This window comes from Agelaius tricolor, unplaced genomic scaffold (genome assembly GCF_023055355.1).
Source record: "Agelaius tricolor isolate 1412-34295 unplaced genomic scaffold, bAgeTri1.0.p SCAF_2, whole genome shotgun sequence".
Lineage (NCBI taxonomy): Eukaryota > Metazoa > Chordata > Aves > Passeriformes > Icteridae > Agelaius > Agelaius tricolor.
In genome coordinates this window covers 73,798,364-73,819,046 of record NW_027269262.1, presented here as the reverse complement: position 1 = coordinate 73,819,046, position 20,683 = coordinate 73,798,364, and the positions used below count along the sequence as shown (strand labels likewise).

General features: G+C 40.4%; 1 protein-coding gene across 1 annotated transcript in view; it reads left to right on the top strand.

Annotated features, from left to right (window-relative positions):
* The window catches only part of SDC2 (syndecan 2), a 59,600-nt gene extending 39,398 nt beyond the window's left edge, over positions 1 to 20,202 (top strand). Inside the window, exons 2-5 of the mRNA XM_071421544.1 lie at positions 9,061 to 9,172; positions 16,746 to 16,879; positions 17,654 to 17,789; positions 19,002 to 20,202. Coding sequence (XP_071277645.1) covers positions 9,061 to 9,172; positions 16,746 to 16,879; positions 17,654 to 17,789; positions 19,002 to 19,165 — 546 coding nt within the window. The 3' untranslated portion in view covers positions 19,166 to 20,202. The remainder of the gene's footprint in view (positions 1 to 9,060; positions 9,173 to 16,745; positions 16,880 to 17,653; positions 17,790 to 19,001) is intronic.
* The last annotated feature ends 481 nt before the right edge of the window (positions 20,203 to 20,683 follow it).

Sequence of the window (20,683 nt, the reverse complement as noted above, 5' to 3'; positions counted from 1 at the left end):
AGGAATGTAACTGATTGAGACAGTTTATTGCTAATTCTTGCTACCAATGGCAAAGAGATCTTAATTTAAGTGATTATGTGTTAGTTGACTCTCAGTTCCTCACGTGGGGTTATTTTGCTGAAATCTGTGGACTGGAAAGGAATCGATATGGGGCTTCTGAAACCTGATGGAGGTTTGCAGTGCTCCCACTAAGACTGATTACAGCTGCTTTTGTAGAGCTTTAAAAAGAACAATCTGTATTAAAAACATTATTCTTTGGTATGAACTAGAACAACTCCAAATAGGTTTCCATGGGTCTGCCCTGCAATTTGACCACTTCAAGGGATTGCAGTAATCACCAGTGGGCCAGGGCAGTGAGGCAGAGGAAAGGCTATTAGGTGGAGAGTTATTGGCATGCATGCCAAAGAGTTACCCTGGCAGCTTTAATCATTCATCCACACTCTCAAGGGGAGGGAGGAAAATGTAAGTGTTAGTTGTTCTGATTGATTAGCAAAAAGGATCAGTAAAGCATGAAAGGAGAGAGGAGGTGTGTGTGGAAGAGCCAGTATGCATTAGACTTAAAAGACTGACTGGGGCAGGTACTTGCAGTTATGACCTCTACACCAAAAGCTACCTGCTTCTGCTGTTACTGTCAGACTTGTGACTGGTGATTCAAAGACAGGCTGACCTCTGCATTCACCATTGTCAAAGGAGCGCATTTAACTTCTCAGTCTTAGCTGTGCCTTAAATTTAACCTGTCTGCACATGGGCTGACATGTCCTTAAAAAAACTGATTAGCATTTTGAGCTGTGACAACAATTTGCATGGTGATTTTGATCCTATTTTTAGGGAAACCAATGGATGCTTCTTGGAAAATGTGCAGAAAATTGCTGTGCTAATTAAGATTAATCAATCTGTGATGCACATTGCTGGCTTCTGATGCTGTTTCGCCGGTATATTGCCCTTTAATATTTCAGTCTGGAGTAGCACTTTGGAAGCTGATCCAGCTGTAGCCCCTTTAAAATAGTTTCCCTGTTGCATTGTGCCTATGTCAGAGGCAAAGTTGAAGAATAAACTCTTCTTTGCACTGATTGATGGCTTGGCATGAAAGCTTGGAAGGGCTTTGAATCTTGTAATTTGGGGATACCCAGAGAAACTTTGATACTAAATTTCTTCTACACAGGGAAACAGAATTCATGTGTACTCTAATTGACTGTTAAGCAGTCTTGAGGTTTTCAAGGTGAAGGAGACAACTGCAGTGTTCGTTTCTGGGTTTCACATACAAGAAAAGACCATGTGGTGTGAAATTAGAGAACATCAAGCTGGGGGTTCACATAAACAGCACAGCAGTACTGTTTGACTCAGTTGACATCAGATTTGGCGGGCCCCTCTGTAATTTTTAAGTAACCATTTTGAAGTTGGAGTAAGTTTTATGTGGTCATGGAATTAGGAAGGTATGTTGGTCCTAACCTGTAACCTGTGCAGAACTGCTCTTCAGTGTACTGTAGTGGTGGCAAAGATCCACAGAGGTGAAGGCTGATTTTTGCAGACAGTTATTATAACTAAATGAAGATACAGGTAGCTTTCTCAGGGTAGATGATGAATATATCTTTGGAGTGGTGTGACTATGGTCTCATTCAGCTAGGAGTCCTTTAACACTACTCATGAGCTTGAGCCTAATTTAATAGCCTAGGCAGGCTGTAGGGCAACTGATGTGTAGACCATGGAGGAAGTTTGATGTGTCCTTCATCACAGATCATACTGTTGGTACTCCAGTAAGGACAGAAAGCTCTTGCTGCTATTCTTGCTCATCTCCCTCCTGCATCTTCATACAGCAATATCTGTCCCACCATGGGCAAGACAATGGGTAAGGACTAAAGTTTGGTCTCGTTGTGCATCTAGTAGATAAATGATACACAGCTGGAAATCAGATGCTATGAAAATGAATGGAAAGAGAGGCTTTTCCCTTTGGAATTCATCACAAAGTCCAGAACTTCAGAGAATATTTATCTTTCTCCTCAAGATAGGACAGGCTTCAGCTCCAAATCTGTAAGCAGGCCAAAGACACACTGCACAGATTGGTGAGTCTGTATAATGGGAAGAAAAACATTGAAGGTTAAACAAGATTTCCTGTTGCCATTTTAAGTTCTGTTACCACACAGTGTGCCATACGGCATGTAATTGCACATTAGGGAATATTTCTAAAGGCACAGATGACTGGTAGAAAACAGGCACATGAGTTTCTGTGGCTTCCTGAAGGGTGTGAACTCAAACATATCAACTGCAGCACTGTAATTTCTTCGGTGCATGACCGTAAGTGAACAGTTGCTGATGTGGTGGTGGCCTGTTGGTGTCTCCTTGGATGTGGTGTGGTTTTTTTCAGTGTGAGCCATGACATAGACTGCTGAAATTCCTGACACCAGCAAGAGTTGTTTTATTAATGCCATCCCTGTCAAACATGCCTCTGTTTTGGTAATTAGTCTGGCGTAACAGATTGTGTGCATCCTAAAAGCCAGCATATTTAGACTCTTGGCTCTGACATGAGGCAATCTCTGTAAATCAGCTCTTCTGGTAGACTTCTGTATTGTTGTGCACTAGCAGTAGTAGAAGCAGTTTGCAGTACTTGTGTTTATTTTGGGCTTTCTGCCTTTCCTCAACAGCCACAAATGGTCAAACCCTTTCTTTATCTGTCGTGAGAGATTGGAGGCCTAAGGCTATAGTTTTGTGCAGGATCAGGAAGTTATACATGAGGTACAAGGAGCGTGAGTAATCTTCCTGGCAGGTGCTCCAGCCATAGCAGTGGCTCTGCTGTGCACCGTCCAGGATGACAGTGCCACTGCGGGCACCAGCGCCATCGCCAGAGGCAAACGCTACCCTGGTAGGGACACCCATACGAAGCCAGTCTGCTCTTCCACTCTTAGCTGAGGAAGGACAGCAAATGTCCTCTAAGATTTTAAAAATACCTGTGGAAACGAGCTCTCCAGAATGAGTCAGGGCAGTCAAGGCTTGTTATTTAATTGGCCAAAGGCAGCAGTGGAGGAGGGGCTGGCTTTTGCAAATCCAGGCAGTTGCCATTGCAAGGTTTCACACTGGGCGTGCAGATAGGCACAAGGATTGTCAAGGATTTAAAGCCATTTTGAGGTAAAATTGGGAGATGGTAACTGTCAGAATGATTTTGAGGAAATGAACAATACAGATATTGTCTTTTGTATAAAATCCTTGTTCTCAAACTTGGAAAATTCAGTCTGGGGCCTGTCGTTATGGAAAGAATATTTCAGCTGTGATCACAATGACCCAGACTGTGGTGCAGGGCAGGTCTCCTGCAGCCAGTACCTGTTCCACTAATATCAGCATTGTGCAATCAGGATGGTTCCTCCAAGGAAGAAAGTTGGGAGTCCTTAGAGTATTGTGCTTAAAGGATGTCACCAATTATTAGTATCTTCCCAGAAAATCCCACAACCATAAATCCCACCAACACTTCCACTGAAGGCTCCACTGTGGTTGGCACAGTGCACCTCAGGTGGGGTTTGCTGGGAAGATTTTGTCCTGTGAGTCCTTAAAAGTGGACAGTGGAAGGAAATGGGGTTTACTCCTTCACCTTGGAAGGAAATGGGGTTTACTTCTCTCCTTTTCTACTGTGGCCAACCGTAGGACATATCAGTGCAAGGAAAGGCAGACATCTCTACGAAAACAGTTAGTGGTAAATGTACCTTGAAACATAAAATCCTTCATTGAAATTACATGTTTGTAGCTGGATACATGTGGGCAGCATAGGAAATTGCAGACTGAGGGATCCAGGAGAGGCAGATCTCCGAGAACCAGTAACACAATGAGAAGTGGAAAGTGGATGCTGGTCTGGTTGGCATGCTTCTCTGGGAAAACATGATGTTTTGAGGTGGAAATATGATTTTGAAGTTTTGTACTTTTTTTTTTTTTTTTTAAATCATGCCTCTCATTCCTGGACAAGGTTAACAAACTCTTGATGGGACAGTTTCACCTTTCCTAGTGTGATGAAGGAAAGCAAACAATTGGCAGACAATGATAGGAATACACCTGTTAGCTGCAAGGTCAGCAGTGCTGAGGTCTGTTAGGACTAAATCCTGTTGCATGGCAGATGATAGTTCCTTTTGCAGGAAGCCTAGAGGGAAATAGAGCTTCTTCACACAAGTGCCTTTTCTCCAGCCTTCAGTGGGAACCTCTGCAATGACTCTCAGGCTTTAGATGAATGCATTCATATAGTTAGCTTTCCAAACATGTAGTGTACAGCACTTCAGTGAACTCAGACTCACCAGCTGAGCATGCTTTTATACAGGCATATATGAAACTGCACTGTGTGTTAATACAAGAGAAAATCTGTTTTCTTTCTCTTTCTTACATGGAAGAACTCTGCCTAATCAACAGCTGTAATGCTTGCAAGTTTTCAGAGACTTCTGGCTTAGAAATTTGTAATACAACATCAGTTTTAAAATATTAGTCTCTGGTTCTCCATGTACTAAATGGGTTACATCTAAAAGAATTCCATCTGGGGAAAAAGGGAGGCAAAGTATCATTAGTAACACAGCTGTAAACCTCAAATTCTCTGTCCCATGCATATACCCAAAGACAGAGAACAAAAATTTGAGTTGTAAATAATAAAGTGTTTCCTTCCACCTGTCATCTACTTGTTGCTCCAGTGTCTTGAGTTTGAACAGCCATGACAGCCATGGTAGACATTACTCCTTCATTGCTGCTCACACCAGCTTTCTTGGCTTCATCCATCTGGCATGAAAGTCTTTAATGTCTTACTCCTAAACCACCCTCATGGAATGGGAGGACTGACAGTAACAGCAGCACTGCAAAAGGGAATGGCTATGACACGGCACTTTGCATTTTTTCAAACAAAATATGCTATCCATTCCAAAACCTCCTATTGTCTGATAATTGTTTTAAATTTTTTGTCATTGTAATTTTGATGGATGATTTATATGTTTAATGAGATTATGAGACAAGAAAAAGGGGTTTTTGCTTTGTTTCCTCTCTCAGTGTCAAAATGAGGGGTTTGGGTTTTGGTTTTTTTATTAATATGTCCTGCATAATCCCAGTTTATTGAATCAAAAATTACTGTAAATGTAAAATAAAGTAACATAAAGACATTGAGATTTCAAATTCAACATATTATTGGTATGGAAATCTATTTTATTTAGTACTAAATGGGTGCTAATCTACGCTACTTCCATGAGATTTAGATTTATGCCAATGTAGCCAATAACCAGGCAGGAATCTGTGATCATTGGCATGTAGCATGTGAAGTATTTAGGTCACAGGATTTTGCAGCATTATATTCTTGGAATAAAAATGTAAGTGGGATAACAATGATAGACGAGAATGCAATGTCTGTCAAAAGGTAACAAGCAGTTTTGTGGCTTCAGGGCCAGATTAAAGGGCTGATAGCAGAGACATCCTTGCCTGGTGTTCTGCTGTTTTAATAGGTCTGAAAATAAGGCTGTTACATAAAAGTGACATGAGTGCTCTCATTTCAATTGTTAGCCACAGGAAATAGTTACTGAAATATTTGGTCTTCATAATACCTGAAAATAGTTTTATGGAACGAGAATTTGCTAACTTTTAAAAATTTTCCTCCCAAGTATATTGAAATGCTAGTACAGACCTTTCTGTGTCCAAGCCTACTGACAACAGATTTGTTTTTCCAACTTGTCTTTTGTGAACATCCTGGAAGTAGTCCATGGACCCCCATGGATTCCCAGCTGACAAGTGAGAAAACATTTCTAGAGCAAATACTAAATCAAGTTTATTTCAACATATCTTAATATCAAATTGTAAAGCATGGCTTCAGTGCTTGGTACTGACTTAAACACCATAAGGTATTCCTTTATTTTCACTATTTTTCTCTCATTTTTCTATGCTTAATCTTCACTGAATTCTTTTAATGGCTGTGGGTTTTTTGTTAACTGTCAGGCTTTTCTTTTTATTCTAAGCCTTAAGGCAGTTTTCATTCCAAGTGGCCTAAGGCATCTGTGTGTTTCTGAGCAACTGGGATAAAAGGTGAAAGCTGTGGGTGTAGAGGGGGTGCTTCTGCCCCGAGTCTACTAGCCAGCTTGCAAAGACAGTGCAGTGAATGCATTTATCTGTGCAGATGCTTGTAGATTTTAAGCTAGAATATGCTTCCTTTGCCTTTGATTTGAGAGTATGCTTGCATCCTGCCTGAGTTCCACCAGACAAGAATAATTTGTACTGAAACAAGCTGAACTGAGGCAAGGGGCTCTGGTCAGAGAGGCTGCAAAGCATCTTCCTCAAGTGGAGCTTGATGGCCGATCTGAATGCACTTGCAATTCACTGTATCATATATTTCTCCCTGTAGTAAATATTGTGCTGGTTCTGTAAGACTGTGGGCAATAGTTTGCTCATTCTGATGGAGTTGTGCCATCCACAGTACTAGATATTAAATAATTTTTCACACTGCATTCTTTGTATCCTCAGAATAAAATACAACAGATACTCAAATTCCTGCTGAAAGCTGCCCAGAGTTCTCTTCCATTTCTGTTCCTCTGTGTTCAGCTGGTTTAAATCCTGAGAACATCTCAGCATAGTGAGAAATGAAAGCTCTTGGCAGCCAAAGAGACATAATTCATTGAAAGAAAGGGAGTGAATATGATGGTGGGGAGCCTGGCTGACCAGGCACTTGCAGCTTGGGCTGGGTTGGGTTAGCTGCTCATCTGTCTTACAGAAACTGAGTTGTTAGAAGAACTGTCACGAGTCATTTCTGTCTTTTTTGTGTTCTCTGAGGCTGGAAAGAGCAAGAAAGCAGGTTGGTTGTTTTGAGTGGGGAAGGAGGAGTTGGTGTTTATTTTTTGAGTCCTCCTGATACAGTTTGCTTCTGGTACAGACAGAAGTTGGAAATGGTCTAGGGAATAAATTTATTGATAAGTTCATATTTTTACTGAAGATTAAAATTCTGGGCATGGTTGTGTGATGCTTCTGTTCTCATGAAGACTACCTTACTTTAGTAAACTCAGGCTGTTTCTCACCTCTTACCAAAAGCAACTTCCATTGCTGGGAAATTCCTGCATGTAGATATTCTTTTTTTTTTTCCCCAACTTAGCATTGGGTAACATTCACTGCCTCTGATACCGTTTGAATATTGTATGCCTTTTCTATACTCACAGCCAAGCACCTGCATGTCCTTTTAAAAAAGTTTTGTTTTTTCCTGCCTGATATTGAGGAGTGATCTGTTTTGTACCATGATTGTGTCTGAAAGCAAAACAGGGTGAAGTGGCTTGGTCCATTGTGGCAGCTGGATCAAGAGCAGGATATTTGTCCTGTGACAGGGAGTTGTTTTCCTATACGGAAGCAGCCTCAGCTGTGTCTTAATTACAATACCACCTATACACCTACTGAGGTACTTCATGACTTCCCTTGGAGACATCTTTTAAAGGAATTAAATTGTTTGACAGTGACCAGACATCATCTTGAATTTCTGCTTTGGACTGCAGGCGGTTCCAGGCAGACCATGTGAACAGCAGCAGAATCAGAGCAGGTTTTTGTAAGCTTATCTTAATAACAGGGCACTTTCCCCCCCTCCTATATATCCCCCACCTAAGAGTGGCCGTAGGAGGAGTAGACTTTGACCAAGAATCAAGTGGGTTTTCTTTTCCTCTGTAGAGGAGATCTACAGGGGTAATACTGTTTTAGTTCAGAGCTGTTCAGAGGAGTGTTAAGTATCTCCCAGATCTTTTACTCTGAAATACACTAATGATCAGCATGGCCTTTCTGCTTTTCATAAAGATGAATTTTTTATTGTAGATCAAACTGAAGAGCAGTGTTCTGCCATAAAGAAGCTTTAAACATGAATCTGTTGCCAGAAGAAAATCGTAAAAAGAAATCACAGATGTCTTTAACAATAATTTTAGACCTCTGAGGAAGAAGTTACCTTGTAAAGTCAGATATGAGTCTTAGCATACAGGAGTTACCCCATTCACAGTTCGGTACTCCTTTAGGAAAGTTACAGTGAATGTGGGTGGAATGAAAGGGGCAGTCAATGCCATGCAGTAATAAGTAAATTGGAAAACTTTGGGACTCAGAGCAGCAGAATTGATTGCTTATATGAGATACTGAATATATGAATTTTGGTATAGCATTTTGTTATTTAGGGTTTATTTTTACTTGAAATTCCATTTATAACTGTCATATTTTCTTCAAAATTCATGACAAACACGTTGACAGAAGTGCTGGTTAAAGTAATAGGGGCAGGTACCTTCTCAGCCATCCAGGATACCTGGCTCTCCCAAGAAAGTTTATTCTCTGTTAAGAAAGCACAGGCTGAGGTGGAGGCAGACAATTCTCAGTCTTTCTAAGCCTGAATTGTCATTTTAAAAGGTGGCTGATACCTTGCTCTATTTTGAGCTCATTTTAAAAGAATCTATCTTTAGTGGGGAAATATCTGCAGATGTAGAAATGTGGTGATAGTCACAAGAAACCTGATTTTTAGCCTGTTGAAGATGCAGTTAAATTTTAGGAGAGATATGTTCATTTAGGAATTGGAGCATGATGCTGTTTGATCTGGCTGGAAATGTCATAATCCTTAATCAATAGCACTGTCTTAGAAACATTTATAGTCATTCATTCTAACTACTGCTAGAGAGTTTAGTGAGGTTTGGCTTGATTAAACTCTGAGATAGTTTTTCATACATGCTTTTGTTCCTTCTCATCTGAGATCAAATGAACAGAATTCATGTGACAGGCTATAGATTTGTATATTTGAGATCCTGAAAGAAGGCTTCAGTCCTGGGATTTGCTTCTTGTTACAGAAGCTCTGCAGAGTATATTTTCAAATCCTATTTATTCATTCATGCATATAATGAGATGAAGTGTGGTTTGCATTGTGCAGGCTTGGATTCTTTTTTTTTTTTGCACTGCTGTAATTTTTACAAATTTCTTTAACAACTTAGATGAATGCGTGGCATAAACTGAAAGTACAAACTTCAGTGTGCCACCATCAACTTAGAAAATAGAACTGAAGATGAAGAGACTGCTGTGCTGGAGAACTGGTATCTTTTTAACCATTCCCTCTTATCTGTTTTCCAGAGAGCAGATTTGACCTCTGATAAAGATTTATACCTTGACAACAGCTCTGTTGAAGAAGCATCAGGCGTCTATCCAATTGATGATGATGATTATTCTTCTGGGTCAGGTTCAGGTGAGACAACATGTCACAAATTGATTTTTAAAAGTGTAAGAAGTAATGCAATTATTTGAGGGAAATACTCGCGGTGAATATTGTGAGTGCTTTGCTATTTACAGAGCACTGGGCACCCCTGTGGGCTGGGTTTTAAGTATTAACTTTCTGCTTTTTTCTCTTACTCCTGAGTTGCATCATTTCACTGCGTTATTTTCTCTCTGCTGGCTCTCTCCATTCCCTCTAATTTCTGTGTAGGTCTCCCTGGAGTTTAGAAATAAGGATTAGAGAAGGCTTAGTTCTCCCATGACATAGTACTAATTTAGCACTCTGTAAGAAAACATAGCAGCAGCGTTCTTGTTTTCTCTTATATGCAGTCAAGTTCATGTAAACATGTCCATTCCTTTTGTTGTTTTCTTTTACATTTAGAAATCTAGATACTGCCAAAACTCTGAATTTTCTCTGAGGAAATTACATCCATATAATGAATAAAGAAATTCTTAAATACAACATCCTGAGTTCTCAGACTTAAACACTCATTAGAGACATGTAGCTAGCTCAAAATTTCTCAAAAAAAAGTGTCAGTGAAACCTCCTTAATAATTTCTCTTTGAAAGTCTCTTTGAGGAGTATCTTCTAGACTTGCTTGGAGACTCCAAATGTTAAAAGCTAAATGCAGGATTTTATGGTAGTTCTGGAAAAGACATTTCCTTATTGTTGTATTTGCTGAGCTTTTGTGGAAATCCCGTTTATTTTCCCAGTGTGTTTGTTATCCTTCTTTTTTTTTAACTATGTCTTGATGCTTATGTATAATTTGTATACTTTCAAAGGATGAACCCTTCTTCTGGTGCCTTGTCTGTGTTACCTGTAAGGCACACATGAGATTTTTCAGATGGATTTTTGGGGTTTTTTTCTGCAGACATCTGATTGTGTTGCCAGGCAAATCCAGGCCCATCATCCATACCTGGATGATGTCCTGTGTTTTGGGAGTCTTCTGTTGGGGTAATTTGACATCCCAGGGTGATCAGAGGCTTAATTGGACCTCCTTGATGTAGACCTGTTTAAGGAGAAATTCAATATTTAATTTGAAAATAATATATTAGTGAATCAGTGATTTCATTCAGTCCCCAGGACTGTCTGAGGGCTATTCTGATCTCCAGAAAAATGTGCTTTCAGTCAGCATCCCATTCTGTCACGTCTTCAGATGCTGGTGACTTTGTAAGCTTCGGAAAAGGAAATAGGTTGACAATAAATAGTTGTATGAGGAATGGTCTAGTGTAGTTTTTTTCCATCCCTCTGTGGTGTCTGGCTGTTTCTAATATGGAAGATTCAAAATTCAGACCTGCTTTTGAAGTGAAAAAGACTACACAAGGACTGGCTTCAGATCTTACTAACCCAGGATTCAACAAAGGAAGTGTAGGATCCTGCACCTGAGGAGGAATAATAACTCCAAGTACCAGCACAGGCTGGGGGTTGACTCAGCTTTGCAGAGAAGGACCAGGGAGTTTTGGTGGGTGACAAGGTGACCATGAGCAGTCAGTGTCCCTGTGGCCAGGAGTGCCAATGGTATCCTGGGGTGCAGCAGGAACAGTGGCCAGCAGGTTGAGGGAGGTGATCCTGCCCCTCTGCTCAGCCCTAGTGAGGCCACATCTGGAGAGCTCTGTCCAGTTCTGGGCTCCTCAGTACAGGAAAAACAAGGAGCTACTGGAGAGGGTCAGCAGAGGGGCACAAAGATGATGAGGGGTCTGGAGCACCTGAGGAGAGACTGGGGGGGCTGGGCCTGAGAAGAGATCTCATCAACTGTAGGTGTTGATGATATCCCTCCTCATACCTCAAAGGCAGATGCCAAGATGACAGTGCCAGACTCTTTTCAGTGGTGCCCAGTGACAGGACAAGGGGCAATGGCCATAAACTAGAACACCTCAACAGGAGGAAGAACTTCTTGACACTGAGGGAAGCAGAGCACTGGCACAAGCTGCCTAGGGAGGTTGTAGAGTATCCCTCCTTGGAGACATTCAAATCCCACATGGACACATTCCTTTGTAGTTTGCTGTAGGTTACCTGGCCTTGGCAGAGGGGTTGGACTGGATGATCTCCCAAGATCCTTTCCAAGCCTAACAATTCTGTGGTAAAAGTGAAGCCAAAAAGACAGAAACTACCTCTAGAGTTCACCAACAGTAACACCTTGTCTTTCTTCATTCTTTTCCTGTGCTCAGCTTTGAGCCATGGGTGGAAGTTGGAGTGCTGCTGCTGTCTCTGGCAGGCTCTGTTTCTTTCCTACAAGAAAACAGGAAAGACTGAGACAAGCTGGATGCCCCTGCAAAGAGCTCATGTGACAGTATACCCAGATTTAATATTTTTGAACCAAGCAAAAAGTCTTTAAATCAGGGAAGCAAAGTAGCATCCTTTGCACCCTACTCCAGCTATACTTACTGCTCTCTGTTTTCTGTAGAAAGTGTCCTGCAGATGTACCATTGATCAATGTTTCTCATTTTATGTTCAGTCTCTCTTTTACTTGATACTCAGTGATGTAATGTAATGTAATGTTCCTAGCAGGAAGAGCCTTCCCACTCAAGAGTGGTTTTCTTGCTATGTAGCAAGCATAGTCCAAGCAAACAGATCCAAGATGACAACATTGCTGACTCCTTTCTTTGCTGTGAAAATTGTTAGCTGCCAACCAGGCCTATGGAGATAAACAGGAATTGTCAGCACCACCATTAATGCCCTTGCAGGTCTTCAAACAGCATTAACATGGACAAATGTCACTGTAGGCATGACACATTTCAAACTAGAAATTGGCTGAGGGCTTTTTGTAAGGAGTAGCAAAGGTGATGGTGTTCTGATTTTTCTTTTCTTTCCCTTCCCATAGCCTCTTCTTTTTTCTTTTTTTTTTTTTGTGTACATTCAGCTACTGTTGTGCATTTGCCCAAGTGTTGAACCTGAATCCATGGGTCAGCAGTTTCCAGAGAAGCCATGCCTGCCTTCTGATTCTCCTGTATCAACAGTAGAATATCCATAGTGATTTAATTAGTCTGTTGTTTCCTTCTTGTAGTCTCTGTTTCTGAGGAGATGCTTCAATCTATCATCATTCTTTTTTGCATTGGTGTTTTATGTAACATAATAATAAAAAGTAGAAAGTTTTCCAGTCTATCTACAACTTGAAATGCTTTTATAACTATTACTACTTTTTCATCTGACATAATAGATTTTAATAGAGCCTTGGTCTTGGAGATAAATTAAAGTAGCTGCTAAGCAGCAGGACTACCCATTACGTGAAGGAAAGGTACCACCTCTGTCAGATTTATCTGCAAGTTCTTTGAAAAACCTTCCGTCTTGTTCTTGTGTCCTCTCTAAAATTACTCATGGTAATATATATCAGAAATCAAGCAAACTTTTCCTTCCCCTTCTTCTCTTCCCCAACCTAACATTTCTCCGTCAATAGCAGCTTGAGTTGAGAACATTGGCTCAGGATGAACTGTGTGTATTCTGACATTGTGACTGGGGACTCTTCTGGGAGAAAAGTTGTGGTGAGGTGGAGCTTTTTCAAGAAACACAAGAGCAGATCTGCTTTGGCTCTTGACCGGGAGGGAAGCTGACGCTGCACTCCAAGGCCAGCAGGCAGTTCGGAAGTCCTGTGGGAGCAGGGTGTGGGGCTTGGGGACAGGGGTGATGTGGCTGGGGGTGGCTGGGGCACCATGTGTCATGGTCATGGTGCTGGGGAAGCTGCGGGGCACGGGCGCTCTGCAGGGCTGGCACTGGGTGCCCTATGGCAGCATGCCCAGCAGGCACACCTCTCCTGGTGTGCTTCCCTGCCGTGGTGCAGGCAACACAGCAAGGATTCATCTTCTGTTTGCTTCAGTCCCACTCATAAGGGCCTTTCAGATTGTCTTAGAGCAAGAACTTCTTCTGTCCACCTGCTAAACCAGCCGCAAGCATGCTTCATGATATTGACTGCCTGGCTCTCCAGGTCTTCTGACATAGAAATCTACTGCAATACTGTTTGAAAGTGTATTTTTGATGTGATGGACAGAATCTTATACTTCAGTATAGTTAGGACTATTCCTTTTAATCCTCCAAGTTTTGTTGATTTCTTGTTTTTTTCTTCTTTGTGTGAGAGCTATCAGAGATGTGACATCCTTGCGCTGTCTCAATTTATTTCAGCTGCAGTTCCCTAGCAGGGCACAGAGTTATGTTCACAGTGTCATCTCTGGGTGCCTAACACTATGTTGATTAAGGGTTGCTTTGGGGACTGTTCAGTGAATGGAGGTGAGATAAGTCAGCTGAAAATATGTAATTTTGGTGTGTGTCACATTGCTGACAGAGATGGAAGGCGTGAAAGAGATGGTGGTTATGTGTGTGCCCACCTTATCACAGATTTGCTTGTGGTGGTGGTACTCCCAAAGTGTGATGTGTGCAGCAGACAAAGAGGATGCCAAAAGATAAGGTGAAATGATTTGATTTTTTGATAGGAGGTGTTAATCACTGCCTGCTTTGCAAGTCAGAGTGCTAACTACTGTGGGCTTTTTTCTACAAAAAATACTACTATCTATCAGTAATTTCTACTTTCTGCGCAGTAATTGAAGGTGGCACAATCTTGATTTCCTGACAAGTCTCCTCAAGCGCTAAGAGTGTTAAAAAGTATTCCCATTCCTGTCATCCAAGGGTGGCTAATAGACATGTCACTGAGGGTTAGATTAGGTATTTCCAATACTACAGCACAGTTTAGAGCTATTTTGGCCACTATGAAGACAGCAGTTGGACGTCCTGAAGAAGTTACAGTGGATAAAAGAGGGTGTGTGATGGTTGAGAGCTTTCAGCTCTACCACAAAGATGGTTTTGGGTTTAATTACTGCAGGGTTTTTGTGGTGCCCTCAATAAGAGGGACTCGGGGAGGTGAATAGCCAGCACCAAAATCTGAGCTGACCAAATCCAGAAACCAGCTATAGTAACAGTGATATTTTCCAGAGGAAGAAGTAAGTTCTTATACTCCAGCCATTTCACAGTATTCTGCTTGACAACCTGCTTGGAAGTCACGCTCATGACACTGTAGGCTTTTTCTTTCAAATCTTACTTGGATTTGGTGATGCTCTTTTTTGTGCTTTTTAGGGAACATGATACTGTGTGAAATGCTGTTGCTATGTTCTGGAGAGGACTAGTGAGTAGTTTTTTTTGGTCTCTCAGTCCTATTTACAGGTAATTCTAAAAATACTACTGTCAGTTCAGCAAGGGAAGTGTCTTCCTTGTTTAGATCTATTCCATGCCAAGCAGAGACCTGTTTAGATAAAGCTAACTAGAAAGCAGGAACCATGGGGGATGTGTCTTAGCTGGTACCCAAATCAAGCCTAAATGATAGTTGCTTCAACTTTTTGGTGATTGTCAGAATTCCCCTGAGGCTGCATGGAAGAAGAGCTGGGTACCTGTGGTGCAAATCTAGTGACTAGTCCAGGGATTAGATTAGTTGCCCATTTGTTGAGAGAATGTGGATCTGCACCCTCCTTAGCCAAAGGAGTTCAGGCTGTAATGCTCTCCATTATGTCTGGCAGACACAACTATTGCCTGCAGGAAAGGTGGCATTTAAGGATTTGGAGGAGCAGTTGTGATTAAGTAGTACTTTTCATTTCATAAAAAGAAGAAAATACATTTCTGTACTCTGGAGATGTGTTTTATCAGATCTCTAATCTGATAATCAATTTTAATTTCCTTGGCCTGTGAAAGCTTTGTGTAATATGGAGGAACTTCAGAAGATAAAGTAGGTTGAGCTATCCAGTGAGCCATTATTTCTCAAAGAAAACTCTTGAATCAGAGCCAGAAAAATTTTCCTGTTGGATGCCTTTCCACACCTCTGTTTTGAAGCAGGATGTTGATTTTTTGATCTTTGAGTTGCATTTCAGGAAAATACCTGATTCTTGTTGTGAGGTCTCATTCTAGAAGTTGTGTTGTAATTTTGCTATCTCTGAAAGTTTTTTTCCCTGTACTATTCTGTGCCAGTATCTTTTTTTAATGATTCTAAATTTTCTTTTCTACCATTCAGAGATTGTTTTAGATGTTGTCTTGTTAATGCCTCTCCTTTAAATGCCAGATGTATATAATTCTTGATCATGACTTCAAAACATTATTGTGCTCAAATTTTCAGCCTGTCTTCTTTCTTTAAAAAAACAAATTAAAAAATCAGTTTGGAATGAGTGAGTCATACTATTCTGTTGTAGGACGTTTTATTTGTTAGGAACTATTCTTATGCACATTTGCTAGATTTATTACCCAGGGGTTACTTGGGCAACCGGTGCCTGTAACGAGCAGAACACATTGAGATTCCTAGGGAGTGGTCCAAGAATGGGCCAATTCTTTTTTTCTCTTTCAGGCCTTGCTAATAATTTAGTCTCTTTCCTGTGTCTTCTTCCTTTCACTATCACTAAAGGATATTTATTAGACATGTCCATTACCTTATTCTAAAGGAGCCTTCATACTCCAGCACGGCTTTGAATGTGGAGGAAATTAAATTTAAGGTAATCTTTAGAGAGTTTTTGTCCTCTTACTCAGTTCAAAAGAAAAGAGCTTCTGAATTATGTGGAGTTTAAAACCATGTGAATTCCTAGTGACTGAAACATAAAGTAGTAGTAATCTTCCTGTGGATAAAACTGCTTAGTTTTTTAGAATTCAACAGATGTGCTGTAGAGGAGAAATTCTGTTGAAACAGTATGTGACAGGTAAAAACAGTTCAGTTCATATGGTTTAAGTAAGGATAAAGAAGTGTATTGATTTATTTATGGTATGTAATTAACTAGCAATCGCTGAACTGTACTTTTAGGCTTAGTATCAACAGTACAACAGACAACCACAATACCTGCCATTTATCAAATGGTAACAAGCAACTACAAATTTCTAAATCACTTTCTGTAACTGATCCTGTGTGTGTCACGTGCACACCCCTCTCACAGGCCATGGGTGTGGAAGCTCCCCCTGTCTGAGTGTACAGGATCCTCTGTTCACACACCCTTGCTGTTGGAGACTTGGGTACCCCCATATGAGCCTGAGGCCCCACCAACACCTCCTGCCATGCCCAGGAGGAGACTCTGCCCCCCAGGGTGTGGGTTCTGGGGGTGCTCATGGTGGCTCTGGGGAAGCTGGAGGTAGCTGCTGATGGTAACCACAGGGTGGGGGCTGGCACTGCCAAGCTCCAGCAGAGCCCCTGATGCTGTGGGACCTCATCAGAACCCCTGGCACTGGGGTCTGCCTATGTCACACAGGCCTGATGGCTGCTGCTTTCACTCCACACTTTCTGCCCCTATTGCAAGTGTTAAAGCTTTTTTCATACCCATTTTCAGGAAGGGTTCTTCTGTTTGAAAAGTGTCATGGTAATTTCCTGGTTGCTACTCATACCAGCTGATGCACTCCCTTTTTCAGGGGATCACTTGGGGCAAGTATCCCCCTGGCAGTTTGGGTTTGCACACACATCTTTATCTTAGTAGGCATTGTCATCTAGGCCCTTGCCTCGGGTGGGCTGTGCAACCATCTCTACCTTGGTGGTGTCAAAACAAAAAATGTAATTGGTCTGAAAGAATTTCACAGGTCAATGAAGTGTTACATTTTGTCTCCAGGTGCTGAGGAAGATGAGGATAGCGCAGTGGTAACAACATCCAGAACAGTTCCAAAGTTACCAACAACTAGTGATGCATCCAGGGCTGAGACCACCACAGTGAAAATGCAGACCAAGGTGCCTGTGCAAACAAAGGTGCGTGGCTGGAGAGCAAGACCATTTAAAATGATTCCACTGTACATTTTTGATGGTTTGATGTTAAGTCTTCTATTTCTATGGATTAAAAAGCACCCCTAAACTTCACTTACTACTACAGCCTGCTAAATGATACAGAGCTGTTTGTTTTCATTCCTACTAGAAAGTCTGTATGGCAACATCTGGATTTCACATGAAAGAAAAGAGAGATGCCAAATAATGTATCATGGTACCTTTGAGTCAGTGCTGTATGTTTTTTTATATTTCTCAAAGAATTACTTAAAAATTCTTTGTGAAACTTTCCTTCTCAAAAGAGAATGCTGTATGGTTTGGCTGTAGTTTGAACACTCTGCAGGTTCCATTAAGTATTTTAGTATTTCCTTCTACCACCATAGATGATACTGTCTAAGTTACTCTCAAAGGTGTTCTGCATATAACATTTCTGATTTGTTAATTTCAGAGTTGTTATTTCTTTCAGAGGCTGTTACTCTGATAAACTCAGGCAATATTAAGAGCTGTTTGCTAAATGTACTTTTGGAGGTTTCAAACTTATGGGCAGTGTTTTTCATTCTGACATGATGAGGACAAATAGATCCAGTTACAATGTCTAGACCAGCTTTCTGTGCTCTAAAAGCTTCCTATGTGTTGTGTTGGTATTGTGCAGTATGTGCATGAAGCCACAGCTACGTGACTGCCCACAGCAGGCAGTGACTGTGCCAGCTTGTGGTCTGCCCTCTCTGTAAGCAATGCTCAGTTTTCTTTTTTGTGCCACAGTCACCTGAAGAAATTGATAAAGAGGAAAGGCCGGAGGTGGATGGCAAGAAAAAGAGCGATGAGCCAGGGGATGACACGGACGTGCTCACTCAGAAGCACTCAGAAAACCTCTTCCAGAGAACAGAAGTTCTGGCAGGTGAGGCAGAGTTTGCCAAGGTCTATCTCACCAGAAATAAAATGGAAAACACATAATGCAAGCTCAACATTTGAGTTTTCTTGGCAGATTCATACCATTAAACACATTAGTACTAAGCACATTCATAGTGGGTAGCCATTGGTTGATTTGATGAGAATAAATTTGGCATCTTGGGGAAATACTTAATAGTGAAGTCTGTTGCTAATTGATATGATGCCTACGAGTTGAACACTGCCAGCTGAGTATCTGGAGCTTTCACATCTGAGAAAAGGAGTTGGAATTTGATCCATGCTTGTAATGAAGAAGGTAGTAGTATTTCTTACCTCCCAAGAGCACATTGCTGTCTGGTTGATGTTGTGCAGATGAACACTACTTGGGAGGAGCTCATGGCAGGCATGGGTGGATGGAAGGGGATGGATAGGCACAATCCATTAGGGTACAGAAATCCCTTCAGTTAAATAGAATATATTTCTATGCATAACCCAGGGAGACACAAGCTGGTCACTAATGTTTTCATTACCTGTGAGATTTTTTTGGCCTAAGGACAGTGTTTACAGGTGTACTTCTTCCCCCCATGTATTTGGAAAGGGAGTTGGGAGCCATGAAAATCACATAGTTTTGGACCACATCTTCCTATGAGAATCAAAATGCGAAATAACCTTAAATCCACATCAGTGGAGGCACATGCGTTTCCTCTTGAAGTCGGTTGGGAGTTGATACTTCTCACACGCTCACAAATGCGTGAAGTGTCCTCTCCTATTATTGATCAATAGGAAGCTTATTTCAGCATAGAGTCAGAGTGAAAACTGACAGAGAAAAGTAAAAGCCCATTTCTTAGCTAGGGTAACAAAATACTTTAATGTTGAAAATGTAACTGTTGAAAAATGAGTTTGAAAGACATCTTTATGCTCTGGCAGTACTAGTGGTGGTCTTAGTTGAGGTTTTGAAAAAAACTTTAATAACTTTTTTAAAACTTGGTTGTTGGATCTCTGACTTGTAAGTGGAATGTAATTTTAAATGATTGCCTTCATGAATGCAAACAAGCTTTCTGACAGTATATTTCAGGATACTAATAATGAAGACAGTTGCATAATGGGAGCCCTTTCCTGCAATTTGAAAATAATAGCAAACTTACTGTGTGAGATGAAAAAGAAGTATGGTGCTAAGCTTGTTTTACTGGCATATTGTGAATCTCTGTTTCTTTGATTACAGCTGTTATTGCTGGCGGAGTTATTGGTTTCCTTTTTGCAATCTTCCTTATCCTGCTGCTGGTGTATCGCATGAGAAAGAAGGATGAAGGCAGTTACGACCTTGGTGAACGTAAACCATCCTGTGCTGCCTATCAAAAGGCACCAACTAAGGAGTTTTATGCATAAAATTCCTATTTAGTGTCTCTATTTATGAGATCACTGAACTTTTTTAAATAAAGCTTTTGCATAGAATAATGAAGTTTTTTTTTCATTAAAGAGCCGTTATGGCACCTTTATGATAAAACCCCATTGTATTTAAAACTTTTCACATATTCGTTTAAAAATGTAAAATTAAAACTTAACATTTGCGGTGTTCTGTGAATAACAGTGGCAAAGCATTATTTTATAAAACCATTGATGTTCACTGAATGATTTTTAAAACTTTATGCATAAATATAAAATAATGAAAATTATTGTTTTATCCTATGGTTCAATGAAAGTTGTTTAATTTTGGTCAGCATGTCTCAGATTGATCTTACAAGTTAGTTTTTATTTCATTAATTTATCTGTTTCCAAAAAATGCCTTTTTGTAGTTGTCATGGTGCAATTTGTCTTCAGATAATTCAGATAACAGTAACTTTTAGTGTAAATGTAATTTTTCAGCTATGTAAACTTCAACCTCCACTTTGTATAAATTTAAGTGTCAGAATATCAATTTTACACTTTGCATTGTTTCTCAGCTTACCTGTAGCTTCAGTGAGATTTGTAACAGCAATTAATGTGTAAAATTGGATTATTACTACAAACTGTATAGTCATATTCTTACTAAACAAATCTCCTGTAAGGAAGATTTGTAGTAAGCTACTGACGAACCTAAGCAAACCCAAAGACTCTAACAGTATTTTGAGAAGTTGCTGCAGATTTCTATGGCCACTGTATTTGTTAATTATTTGCAATTTGAAGGTATAAGTAGAGGTTTAAATTTTTGTTCTTTAAAAATGCATTTAAGTTGTAAACGTCTTTAAAGCCTTTGAAGTGCCTATGATTATATGTGACTCGTTGCAGACTGGTGTTAATGAGTATATAACAGTAAAAGAAAATGTTGGTATTTTATAAGCACAGACAATTCTAATGGTAACTTTTGTAGTCTTACATGGATAGACATAATTGTAATTTGGGAACATAAACACTACTGAATAAATCATGTGGCCTAATACTGAGAATTCTATTGTGATATACTTTTGTATGTTTTTCATTTTATGTCTGTTTGCTCATGTTTTAATGTCACAGAGTACATCTAGTAGATCTTAAAAATCCAGACCAAAAAAGAAAGTCTGTTGATGAGGGTGATCCTCACACCAGATTTACTGCTAAGGTGGCAGAGAGAAGTGGGATGTTTAAGTCTTGCATCTGGTGTATTAGCTGTGAGACATTTGACTTTTGCATTATGTTTAATGGCAGTGTTGACACAGGCCTGTTCTTCCTGCAAATGTTTTTTTCCCTACTGTAAAATTCAAAGGAGTACCCCAGTTCATTTACTGTGTGTATTTGTTTTTGATTTGTTGCTCACGTTTGTTTTTTCCCTGTCCCTTTGAAGAATTTTGGTTTGTTCTGCTCAGACTCCAGCAGAAGAGTTGAGACAAGTGGAATGTCTTCATAAGAGAAGAAAGAAATATTCTGTGTAGAAGAGAGAAGTGTCTGTTG